At 34.4% G+C, this 13,697-nt stretch overlaps 1 protein-coding gene across 2 annotated transcripts; it reads left to right on the top strand.

Moving 5' to 3' along the window:
- Positions 1-373: 373 nt before the first annotated feature.
- Positions 374-7,260, top strand: LOC139524204 (uncharacterized). Of its 2 annotated transcripts, XM_071318859.1 has the most exons (6): positions 374-585; positions 1,909-2,187; positions 4,936-5,004; positions 5,929-6,066; positions 6,301-6,343; positions 7,020-7,260. In XM_071318859.1, the coding sequence occupies exons 1-6, from the start codon at positions 510-512 to the stop codon at positions 7,117-7,119; spliced, it is 705 nt and encodes a 234-aa protein (XP_071174960.1). In that variant the 5' UTR covers positions 374-509; the 3' UTR covers positions 7,120-7,260. The 2 variants fall into 2 exon arrangements, with proteins under 2 accessions (XP_071174960.1, XP_071174961.1); XM_071318860.1 differs by lacking the exon at positions 1,909-2,187 and having other exon boundaries at positions 430-585.
- Positions 7,261-13,697: the final 6,437 nt, after the last annotated feature.

Here is a 13,697-nt window from a genome sequence, read left to right as displayed (position 1 = left end):
CGTCATGGGTTTTCATTGCTAACAGAGTCGTTGCATATTTGTTGGTGAGGTAGAAGCGTCGTAGCGTATTCATTGCTGAAGTAACAGCGTCATGGTGTATTTTAAAATGACTGAAGACCCAGCAAACTGACGTCGTGGCATATTCATTAATAAAAAACAGCAATGTGGCGTATTCTGTATCTAATAGAAGAAACAGAGTTGATTCTAGGCGTATTCTTCGCTACCGAAGTTTCAGCGTCATGTGGTTGGTATTCGCTGAGTAACAGAGTCGATGCATATTCCGGTTTGATGAGGTAGCAGCATCGTGGCGTATTCATTGGTTGAAAAGAAGTCACCCAAAATGAAGTATATACGGTCCCAAATAAATCACGCTATTGTTACTAAACAGGATACTTATCCAAATATTACGTCTTATCGGATGTCGTCAGGAAAACAATTTAAAAATCTTAAGTGGATGTCGTTGTATTTTAGAGATGATACCGTTGTAAAATTTACTTGACGTAAAGGATATGCTTTTAAATATTTTGAAATTTTTAGTGTTTGCTTCCATATCTATAAATTTTAGTTCAGCTCAAACCAACAAAGGTAAGCATATTAAAGAATTTAACTACTTATATTTTTAGGTAAGTTCAATTTCCTTTTGAAATGCTAATAAATCCAAAATATTACATTGTAAACAAACGCAAAACAGATAAATAAAATGTATCTTTGAAGAACGTGTTTGTCATTTACTTATGAATAGATTTTAGGGGCATAATTTTAATAGTTACCTTTCTAGACACGAGGCAACCGTGATCTCAAATAAACTCTAGAGTTATGTCTTATTTTGAGGAGCTATAGGTAAACATTTAAAATCCTTTTGTGTCGTTGGGTTGTTGCCTCATTGGCGATTATCCAACATATTTTATTCACACTGATAAGCTTGCTTGATATAAGGTCCGAGAACACAATTATTTCGTAGTGCATTTCTTTTAGAACATAAATGAAAATAAAAAAAATCCCACCTGCGCTTTCTCAAAGAAACTTTTACAGTGTGTTGTACTACTTTTGGGACAAATTATATCAAAATTATAGAAAACTTCATCGGCTCTAACTCAAAATATGGACAATTTTATGTTTAGGGCGTCTTGAAATCTTTTGACAGCTTCCGAAGTGCTAATTTTCAACCTTTTTCAGCTGGACCAAATCACTACTTTCCTTTAAAATTCTGGACCCAAATTTTTTTACAGTGTAATTTCACCCCCATACTTGCAATTTGAGGCAATAAACATGGAGAAATAAATTTGGAAGGGGTATAAAAATTAATGGCAAGTAACCCACTGTTAACACTAGGGACTATATTCGTAAACAACAAACAACGAACAACGAAAAACAAAACAAGGGACGACAATTGTGGTCTCGGACCATAAATTGAGGATGTACTTCGGTGTACTTCGGTGTACTTCGGTGAGGTTTAGGAATTTTTGTCAGATGTTCTGACTCCTAGTTTTGTTTATTCTCATATCATAAAGGGGAAAATATTTTGCCCCATAACACACATTTTTTCTTATCGTATAAGCCTACAATATCTCATGAAAGGTCATTTACCAAAATTTAAGCAGATTCCTAGTTTTCATTTCTTTCGAATTCAGACCCTAATAATACAATCCAAATATAATGCAAGTCCGAGTCCGCCTTTTCCCGCCATTTCTTTTTTAAATAACTCGAAAACCATACTTTATTTTTAGCTTATAGTGTTCCTTATATAAATAATGCTCTTCTGGCTAATAATATCAATTCTAAAATCTAGATTTTCACCCAAGTACATCCTTACATGGCGTTAAAAATATCCCTAACTCAAGTTTTAATGATTCTGATTGGTTATGTTATCACATTTTATTATTTTTGACTGTGTTGTTTCTTTTGTAGGCATAACAATTTGTGAAGGCAAGACCTCTTATATTAGCTGTAGTAATAATAAAGCGATCACAATAGTACGAGCGCTGTTCGGCCGAAATAAAAACAACCGAGAATGTCGGATATTCAGTTTTTTTAAGAGGTGTTCGGTATTTGGTAACCATACCCTCCGGCTAGTGAAGGACAGGTGTGAAGGTCAACAGTCATGTCAGTTAACAGCCAGCAGAAAGATATTTGGTGATCCATGCAAGCATTTTAAGAAATACTTAGAGGTTGTGTATAAATGTGTTGGTATGTTGTTGTAAAAAGAATATGACATTAAAAGAAAATGCTTAGTGCATTTTAACGAGTAGGCAATTTAACATCCGAATCGAATAAACCCATTTTTGTCGTCCGTCGTCGTTAACTTTTACAAAAATCTTCTCCTCTGAAACTACTGGGCCAAATTTAAGCAAACTTGGCCACAATCATCATTGGGGTATCTAGTTTAAAAACTGTATTTGGTGACCCGGCCAACCAACCAAGATGGTCGCCTTGACTAAAAATAGAACATAGGGGTAACATGCAGTTTTTGGCTTATAACTCAAAAACCAAAGCATTTAGAGCAAATCTGACATGGGGAAAATTTGTTTATCAGGTCAAGATTTATCTGCCCTGACATTTTCAGATGAATCGGACAACCTGTTGTTAGGTTGCTGCCCCTGAATTGGTTATTTTAAGGAAATTTTGCCGTTTTTAGTTATCTTGATTATTATTATAGATATAGATAAACTGTTTACAGCAATAAAGTTCAGCAAAGTAAGATTTACGAATAAGTCAACATGACCAAATTGGTCAGTTCACCCCTTTAGGAGTTATTGCCCTTTATAGTCAATTTTTAACCATTTTTCGTAAATCTTAGTAATCTTTTACAAAAATCTTCTCCTCTGAAACTATAAAGACAAATTTAACCAAACTTGTCCACAATCATCATTAGGGTATCTTGTTTAAAAAATGTGTCCGATGACCGGCCCACAAACCAAGATGGCCGACATGGCTAAAAATAGTACATAGGGTAAAATGCAGTTTTTGGCTCATATTTCTGAAACCAAAGCATTTAGAGCAAATCTTACAAGATAAAATTGTTCATTAGGTCAAGATCTATCTGCCCATACATTCTCAGACCAATCAGGCAACCCGTTGTTGGGTTGCTGCCCCTGAATTGGTAATTTAAAGAAAATTTGGCAGCTTTTAGTTATTATCTTGAATATTATTATAGATAGAGATAAACTGTCAACAGCAATAATGTACAGCAAAGTAAGACCTACGAATAAGTCAACATGATCAAAATGGTCAATTGACCCCTAAAGGAGTTATTGCCTTTTAAAATCAATATTTAACAATTTTCATAAATTTTGTAAATTTTTGTAATTTTTTACAAAATATTTTCCACTGTAACTACTTGGCCAAGTTCGTTATAGATAGAGATAATTACAAGCAGCAAGAATGTTCAGTAAAATAAGATCTACAAACACATCACCATCACCAAAACACAATTTTGTCATTAATCCATCTGTGTCCTTTGTTTAATATGCACAAAGACCAAGGTGAGCGACACAGGCTCTTTAGAGCCTCTAGTTATATAAAACCAGACTTGAAAAATTGTATTTGCCATTTTTGCTGCTTTTAAGAGTAAGAGAAAAGACTGATTTGCTCGTAGTCAGAAAATGTGTCCGAGTAGAGCGGTATGTCTGTATGCGGACTAAAACCTTGGGAACAAACTAAGATAAATGTCCAGCTCAAAGTGCAGCTCTAGAAAAATGCAGTGGATACATACATTATGAACATAATTCTTTTCCTGATATTTTATATAGTATTTGCTAATGGACGTTAAACGCGTTAATCCGTCATCATCCTGATATGGTGTATTTAAAAGGCATGGAAAACATTGGAATCATAAAATAATATTAAGCTGACTATGCGGTATGGGCTTTGTTCATTGTTTTAGGCCGTACGGTTACCTATATTTGTTAATTTCTGTGTTGTTTTGATCTCTTGTGGGGAGTTGTCTCATTTGCCATCATACCACATCTTCTTTTTCTATCATAAGTTTGTAAAGTGATAGGAAATGGAAATAAGAACACAACGCTTAAATATTTTATCCTGTAATCAGCTAACTATTAATTTTGTACTTGCAGCAATCAATTCTCCTGTTACCACGCTGCCATGTTGGATATTTCTATTTGCGTAACAGTTCATTTTGGGTCATCTTCGCAGTCCGCGTTTAAACTATGTCGGTTTCTTTGAAAAATTAGAGAAAACGATTTGGATTTTAATAACTTAAGTTTTAAGCGTCGGGTATAAATTGCAGAATAAAATCAATATATGTACATTGTCGGAACACATATAATTTATTTGAACTCGCTACGAAACAGAAGAAAAGTTCGGCGTGCCTCGCTTTTCGTTCTGTTTCACAAGCTAATTCAAATAAATTATCATGTATGTTCCGACAGTGTATTGATATATTGTTGATCCATTATATAGGTTGTTGGTTAGTTCAATAGTATCACGTTTTATGTATAATTAAGAATTGAATGCTTTTTTTGTAACTTTATTGGGGTGTAAAAGCGTTTTGTTTACCGAAGTACATTAATTGGTTCCGCGCTTCATTCTAAAAATGTGCGTACGTTCAACGCTTTTACAACCCTATGAAGTTACAAAAAGAAGCATTCAATACTTAAAATTACATTTATTAGCTAAGATCATGAAAACACGATTTTTTTTATCAAGTTTTTATTTAATTTACCTATGCACTTTATTGTGGGGCCTCGTGTCATCATGAATGATAAATGTTATTGTGTAATGCATAGCTTAAGGAATAACGCGAGATTACAATGTAGCCAATCAGAATAACGTATTATAATGAAACATACATCTATGATCTAATGTAATTATTTTGTTGTGAAAGAAAACATTGTCATTATATGTAGGTGCAGAGTCACGTGATATATAAGAGAGTTTAACAATTAACATTCTTCATTTCGAACCCTCTTTTTGTAGAAAGACAAAATCTTGTCCCTGTGATGACAACCAGTACGGGAAACATGGATATCACAATAGAAGATAGAGGTAAATACATCATATTACAACAGTGTAATTTATGAAGAATTAATCAATAAGGTTGTGATCTGCAGTCTTGACACTGAAAATGCTGCTATAAAAAAACACAATTACATGATCGGTATCCGTTAAACTTTTCAGGGCCTTTTATAGCCGACTATGCAGTGTGCACATTGCTCATTGCTGAAGGCCGTACGATGACCTATAGTTGTTAATTTCTGTGTCATTTTGGTCTCATATGGAGAGTTGTTTCATTGGCAATCATACCACATCTTCTTTTTTATATTATTTATTCGAGCATCATGATAAGTCTTTTGTAGACGAAATACGCTTTATGAATATACAATTTTGTGCTTATGATTAGCATATTCATCTTTCAACCTTCATCCTGTTCCAGTTATCACGTATTTTGTTGTAAAGTCGTACAAATTGTGCGACAGCTCTGTTTCATCCTGTTTATTCGCTTAGAAATTGAAGATAAATGTGTTTCTTTAATATCTTAGTTCCGACCCCAACCCCCTTTTGAAAACAAATAAGCACTGTTAAAGTCAACGTTCTGATTGAATTGTGACTGTTAAAGTTGAGTTCGCGAGTCCAAATATACCCCTCCCCCTTTTGGAAATTCTTGGCTACGAGCCTGCATGAGTTCTTTAGAAAAATAGAAAAATAAAAACGAACATTTTTGAGATGGATGGATTTAGAAATTTGCTCGATTTGAGAAAAAAGTGTTTAACTGCTTAAATACAACAGAATGTATTATGTTTGAAAAAATATTTTTACAACTTCTAAAATACTGTAAAATGTGTTATATGCGATGGGATACTTCTATAATACCACTTACAGACTACATACAAATACTTCATAGCTTTCATCATTAAGAATTTATTTTCCGAATATGTATCATAATACTTGCATATTTGTTCTTATTTATAGACGGAATTAAAGACACAACGATTTCAATTTGGATTCTGATTTTTGCGATTGCTGGTTCACTTATTTTAAGTCAGTTTATTCTGGTGGTTTGTGTGGTGAAATTGATTAAGAGGAAGAAAAACCCGACCAACAAAAAAGGTACAAAAGTCTGGTGTTTTTTTTAAAATTATAATAAATTGACTGAATTAAAAGTATTGTTTTCAAATGATAATTAAAACACCAACAAGAAAGCAGTTTGCAATGGTTTCATAAATTGTACAAAATGATAATGAAAAATGAAAAGAACGAATTTTACAAAATATGTTGTTGTTTGCAGCATGTTTTAACAATCCATTTATATTTCGTTTCAATTATTTTCCTAATATTTTTTAGATGATGTATGTAAACATTTGAAAAGAGAACAACTAGCTGTGAGGTATGCATGCAATTTTCAAAAAAACTGTCTTGTTTTGGGGTTATGAAATATTGTATTGGAAAATAATCTATCTAATCATTTAATATTTATATGATGTTTCGGTTTTAATTTAAATAGTTATATGTTACTTTGATTTTGTGTTATTTGGTATATAAAAGAGTATACTTTTCACATCAAGGTTAGGGTTCTTTGTCCTTTTTAAGCAGTCAGGCAAATATACATACCCATTTACCATATTTTCATTAATCTTATTTCACATAGTATATTATCCTTTTCCAATTTGTCAAAGCATATGTATACTGTTCACCTGGTTTGTTGAGGCAACTTGGTGCTGAATTATGATTTATGACCCCAAACAACAGACTCAGAATAGGCTGTGATTGTCGTGACAAGTTTTACAGCTAATTTCTTAATGCTTGTAGAGTAAAACTTTGGTTGGCTTGCTTGCTTTGTTTAAATAAGTATTTATTCGAGCTTTGTAATTAAGATTGACATCTCCAAACAATATATATGACATACTTGAAACTATATATATCATATTTAAATTTAATTGGACATTATACCAATGTGATTGTACAATATACAAACAAAGCAACCAAGCTAACCAAAGTCTTCCTCTACATGAATTAGGAAATAAGCTGTGAAGTGTATGTAGTGTTTTTTTTATACCTTTCAGGAAAATTCAATCCGAGTACCAGTCAGAAATATCAACAGTTTCTAATCACATGTATGATGCTCTGGAGCCAGATGAACATTCTTATATCTCTGTTATATAATATTGTGAACAGAAATATCAACAATTTCTAATCACTTGTATGACGCTCTGGAGCCAGATGAACATTCTTGTATATCTGTTATATAGTATTGTGAAACTTGTAGACAAATAAAAGAGCAAGGTTTACGTTTACAAATTGTGATTTGGATGGAGAGTTGTATTATTGGCACTCAAACCACATCTGCTTACATCTATGTAATGATATAGTACACTCAGCAAGACTCGGGTTGATTCAGACCTCTATATACGGTTTCAAAATTGGTCAGACAACTAGATGCCTTTTATGTTGTAATGTTTGGTTGCTGACTTATTGACGTTTACTATAACAAGCCATATGTTCACATATACAATACCAACTTCCAAGCAAGGACCGAAGCTCATAAACTCGGCATTCAATTAAACGCAGGACTTCGGGAATGTCCGGAGAGCCGACAACCTTGCTTCGGAAGTTGATACAATACATAATACATAGTGATGACCAACTCCATTTTTTCAATAACAAGCTTAAGGCTTTTAACTTTACCAAATTGTTTGTCATCCATTGGCCTTTAGCAGCTAACTGAACGGAACGGATTTTTCTGATTGATATGGTAGTAAGGTGACCAAGCCTTAAGTTTAATATTTATAGATTATAAATAGTTAATTGTCTCATTGGCATTGATACCACATCTCCGTATTCTAGTACATAAATTAAAAGTCCACATGATGACCTTTCCAATGACTCGACTGTTTAATCTATTCTGACTTTTCACCAGAAGAATGACATTACATAACTGTATGTTTCTTAAATAAAGAATCCGTACTTTTGATTGGATGAAAACCGCTAGGCATTCCAAAATTATATTTAATTGCAATATTTAGGACTGTACGTGGTTCCCACGGCAACGCCTTAGTGGCCATAGCCTTGGGCTGTTTTCTGCTTATTGGTGTCCTTTCTAAAAAAAAATAATTTAGTTGAACAAGTGTTAATCGAACACATATTTTTAATTTCAATTGCCTTTCGGTCAACGCTTTTACATCACAATGAAATTACAATATACATGTATAAGAGGCATTCATTTCTTAAGTATAAAACAGTTCACAAGTCTATTTCGGTGTTGATTTGGTCTCAACCAAAAAGGGAGAATATATATTTATTCCATTTTTTCCTGGATGCCATAATTACATGCATGACCCAGTGGCGGATCCAGAACTTTTCCTAAGGGGGGCCCGCTGACTGACCTAGGGGGGGGGGGGGGGGGGGGGGCGCTGACTGACCTAAAGGGGGGGGCTCCAGTCATGCTTCAATGATTCCCTATATAATCAACCAAATTTTTCCCACGAAAAGGGGGGCCAGGCCCCCCTTGGATCCGCCTATGTGACCTTCAAAACTTTATTGCTTGGTCTCCTAAATGTTCTATTTTTCTTTTTCGTGCGAATTCCGGACGATAAAACATTAACCATACGTCCAATAGGTAACAGGCACAACATAGGCTGACATTGGATACAAGGAAGACAATTAATGTTGACTACTGGAATTTCGAAATAATGGACATATTGGATATGGCCAAAATCTCGTCGTCCCAAATTCAGACTTTTTAGACACAAACATCAAAAGGAATCTGTCGTCGAGAGAGCATCATATCCTAGAATGATTCTACTTCAAAATGTTTTTTGGTCTAAGGATAGGTTTCCAAGTAAAAGTGGCATCGCCTAAACTCCGGAAATTTCACAGGTTTCCTTCTTAGCTCGATACATTCATTCCATACACCAAGTATAGTTCATTTAATGATCATAGTAACTTCTGAACGGACTATACCATAACTTAACCTAAATCAATGATTCATGAAACGAGGCCGAGTTCAGTGAACCATGTCTGATGGACATGCAGACCTTCTTAGAATCCCAATGGATATCCCAAATATAGTTATTCTCATACTGATAAGTGAGTATTTCACATTAAAACGATACTTGTTTTAAAGAAGTCACTAAACCATGGAAATGAGATCACGGACAATGGACATATGACAGATGGAAACTTCGTAATTTCAAATATCTACATAAGGTATCAATCATTTAGGTCTCTGTGAGAGTGACAAAAACGACAAACAATTACACAACAATCTACAAAACAAAAAATAGAAAATTGACAAGGCAACACCAAAGACATATATGTGTGTATATATGTCTCTGCCAACACGAATTTGGTTCTTCTGAATAATTCTTTGTAATAGAAGGGCTTAATTTTACTTCCAAAATTACAATTGTACCTACTAGAAAATTTAAATATCGACCACTGGCACAGCAAACCACAGCTCTACCAAATAAAATAAATCATAGCGCTGTAAGCGCTGAAGACAGTTAACCTAAAACCAAGGCAAACATAATTATAAAAACTGTGTTAATGTTGGAACGGCAAATAATTTATATGTTATCAAGGTTTCAATGCATATATCAATGTATATTGTTATGCCCCATTTATGGACATTATGTTTTCTGGTCTGTGCGTCCGTTCGTTCGTTCGTTAGCTCGTTCTTCTGTCTCGTCCAGGTTAAAGTTTTTGGTCAAGGTAGTTTTTGATGAAGTTTAAGTCCAATCAACTTCAAACTTAGTACACATGCTCCCTATGAGATGATCTTTCTAATTTTAATGCCAAATAAGGGATTTCCCCCAATTTTCACGGTCCACTGAATAGAAAATGATAATGGGATGGGCCATCTGTGTACTGGGGACACATTCTTGTTTATGGTGAGTCTGCAGTGGTACAAGTTCGCAATGATTGCAGTTGTACTATACTGTTACACACATGGAAAAAAGTATTGCAACACCAAATTGAAATTGAAATAAAAAAAAACACTTTTTATTTTTTTGTGATATAATTTGGTAAAATAGAACAACTTAAACATTATTTAAGTATCACCTGAGCTTAATCAATAAATATCGAATCGATAAGTTTTTATCTGCACATGCAGCTACTGTACCCGTAAACAGCAAAACAGATGTTTTCATCCTCATTGTTTTCAAAACTTTAAATAATTAAGTTTTTAAAGTTATGTGATTGACAGCTTGTAATGGGTCCTCGACAACTCTAAACTGCAGCAAGATGGCATATTATCTGCATGAGAGAAGCAGGGATGTCGCTGTAACAACTGCACGTATTGTTAGTGATCACCATTCCACTATAAGTCGTTTTGAGTTAAAAATAAGGCACTAAACGATGTTCAAGACCTTCCGAGATAAAGAAGACCCCCTATACCATTTGCTAGGGGAAATCAAGCATATTGAAGGTTGGTCAGAAGGAAACCCATTGCATACAATACAATCCTAAAAAGAGAGTGGTGGGCATACAGGAGTTTTTTTTAACAAGAACTGTTCGTGATCGACTCATCGCCACTGGTTATCGTGCAATAAGACCATTTCAGAGACCTTTGCTTACAAACAGACACACAGTTTTCCGTATCCAATGTAGTGCAGAGCTCGCTAAAGTTGAAAATTAGCATCGTGGAGGAAGATCCATTGTTCCAATGGAACTCGGTTCATCTTCCTTGGACGGATCGTAGCCCGGATTTGAACCATATCGAGCATACATGGAACACTATTGGGCGGAATGTGCGCGAAAGGACACTCCAGTTCAAACACATCATAAAATAAACAATGCTCTTCATCAGAAATGGTTGCTGCTACCTTAGCAACAAATTAGTCGATTTTTGGCAGGAATCAGAAGACTTTTAGATGCGGTTATCCGTTTGAATGGAGGCTGCGCACAAAGTACTAATTCTTTGGCGTATAACGATCAACCATGATGTGAACAGTCATCTGAAGATTAATTTTGAAATGTCTGACATTGTAAGGTTTGACTACAGTAAAAGTTGTAAAATGCATTTTTTGTACAAAATACTTCATTTTGTTATTGAAATTGTGGTTATATAAATCATTTTTTTTCAAACACATTTTGTTCGTTTCAATGCCAATGTTATCATAAACTATGTTTCAATAATATTATACAAATATTTTATTATATTCCATCCAAAAAAAGAGGCTGATTTTTCAAATTTAAAAAAATCAAGGTGTTGCAATACTTTTTTCCATGTGTATAGTTGGTACATGTAGTTAACGTTGGTTTTAGTTGACTGTTAGTAGTACAAGTTGACTTAGTACGAGAGTACTAGTGTAATAGTATAAATGGACTGGTTTCCTATAAAGAAAACTGAGTTTGTGTTCTATAGTACACAAGTTATGAGAAACAAATCAGACAAATGTTCACTACGACGCGCAGCTAGATATCAGGCCGGGATACATGGCTATTGTCTTCTTGGTAAACTGGACCCCTGCTGTTGTTTCAATCTTATCTTAGATATACAGTGAAACCTGTTTAAACCGAACATATTCGGGACTTAATATTTTGTTCGGTTTTATCAGGTTTACAACGCATACAATTTGATATGACGGTGCTTAAGAACATGTTTGGTTTATACAGGTTTTCGATTTATGCAGGGTTCGGTTTAAAGCATATTAACGTTGATACAACTTCTCAGGTCCTTTCAAGGAGGTGGTCTAACTTCGGATACCTATATTTTGGTATTATTAATCTCGCTTTGGGGATTCCGTATATCGTCAGAATTCCAATGGGGACTAACAGTGCACCACTTATTGCGGACCTGTTTTTGTATTGTTATGAGTTACAATTTATGACAAAAATAAGCAAAGACCCATCGAAACAACATCTGATAAACAAATTTAATAATACTTTTAGATATTTGGATGATATTTTGGCTCTCAATAATGACGACTTCAGTATGTATATTAATGAAATTTATCCTGTTGAACTTACTTTAAATAAAGCTAATACTAACAATGACCACTGCCCTTTTCTCGATCTTGATATTTATATCACTAATGGAAAGCTGAATACTAAAATTTATGATAAAAGGGATGATTTTTCATTTCCTATCGTTAATTATCCGTTTTTAGATGGTGACGTTCCCTTGTCACCATCTTACGGTGTTTATATATCTCAACTTGTACGATTCGCTCGTGTATGTAACAATGTTTTAGATTTTAACGAAAGAAATTTATGTATTACTGAAAAATTATTACACTAGGGTTTTCGATATCACAAACTAGTCAAAACATTTACCAAATTTTATCATCGGTATAAAGACATCATTCGTAAATATAGCTCAACATGCAGACTTCTAATACGTTCAGGTATTTCACATCCAATTTTTTATGGAAATATTCTTTATAAAGCACAAAGGTGTCAGTATTCACCTCAGAAACTTACAAAACCTTTGAATAGACTTATTAAGAAGGGATATAATTACGATACTGTTGTCAAGTCATTAAAGATTGCATATTTTGGCGTTAATATTGAGTCACTGATAAGGTCTTTGCATCGGAACTAAACACATTTATTCTAAAAACAGTTGTTGGCATGACACGGGTTATGTTCTTCTCATATATGTTATGATGGTATGATACTAAACCCCTAATGGAAAGGATTGTGCCTGATGTTCATATGATGAAATCATAATCTTTCAGTCAGTTTAATTGAAGTCTGGAGCTGGCATGTCAGTTAACTGCTAGTAGTCTGTTGTTATTTATGTATTATTGTCATTTTGTTTATTTTCTTTGGTTGCATCTTCTGACATCAGACTCGGACTTCTCTTGAACTGAATTTTAATGTGCGTATTGTTATGCGTTTACTTTTCTACATTGGTTAGAGGTATAGGGGGAGGGTTGAGATCTCACAAACATGTTTGAGGGTTGAGATCTCACAAACATGTTTCACCCCGCCGCATTTTTGCGCCTGTCCCAAGTCAGGAGCCTCTGGCCTTTGTTAGTCTTGTATTATTTTAATTTTAGTTTCTTGTGTACAATTTGGAAATTAGTATGGCGTTCATTATCACTGGACTAGTATATATTTGTTTAGGGGCCAGCTGAAGGACGCCCCCGGGTGCGAGAATTTCTCGCTACATTGAAGACCTGTTGGTGACCCTCTGCTGTTGTTTTTTATTTGGTCGGGTTGTTGTCTCTTTGACACATTCCCCATTTCCATTCTCAATTTTATTGTACAAGTAAATGTCTTTCTCCGATTGTTAATGACGTCTTCACACTAAATCCATTGAATGTTGGATGTGTACGGATTGATAGTCTTAGATATTGGGTTTGAATTTGCGGTAACTAACTGTTTTCTCCCAGATGATCAGATCTGCACTTACGTGTCTTTTTGGGTTAGATATGGTCTGTGTTTTGGTTTTATGATTTTCTGCTTTGAATTTATCTGATGAGTTCAGCCTTTTGAACTGATTTTTAATGTTTCCTCTTTTGGTGTGCTGTTGTACCACCGTCTACGGTTAAGGGAGGGTTGAGCGCTTACAAAAATGTTAAGCATGTTGTTGTTTGTTGGTGTGGTTCATAAGTGTTTCCCTTTTTTTCAATATAGATAAGACTGTTGGTTTTTATGATTGAATTGTTTTACACTAGTCATGGTGGGGCCCTTTATAGCTTGTTGCTGTGTTAAAGGCTGTTCTTTGACATTAGATAACTCTTAACTTTTTACAAATTGTGACTTAGATGAAGAGTTGTCTCACTGGCTCT

The sequence above is a fragment of the Mytilus edulis genome, chromosome 5, assembly GCF_963676685.1.
Source record: "Mytilus edulis chromosome 5, xbMytEdul2.2, whole genome shotgun sequence".
Lineage (NCBI taxonomy): Eukaryota > Metazoa > Mollusca > Bivalvia > Mytilida > Mytilidae > Mytilus > Mytilus edulis.
This window is presented reverse-complemented; position numbering and strand designations above follow the sequence as displayed.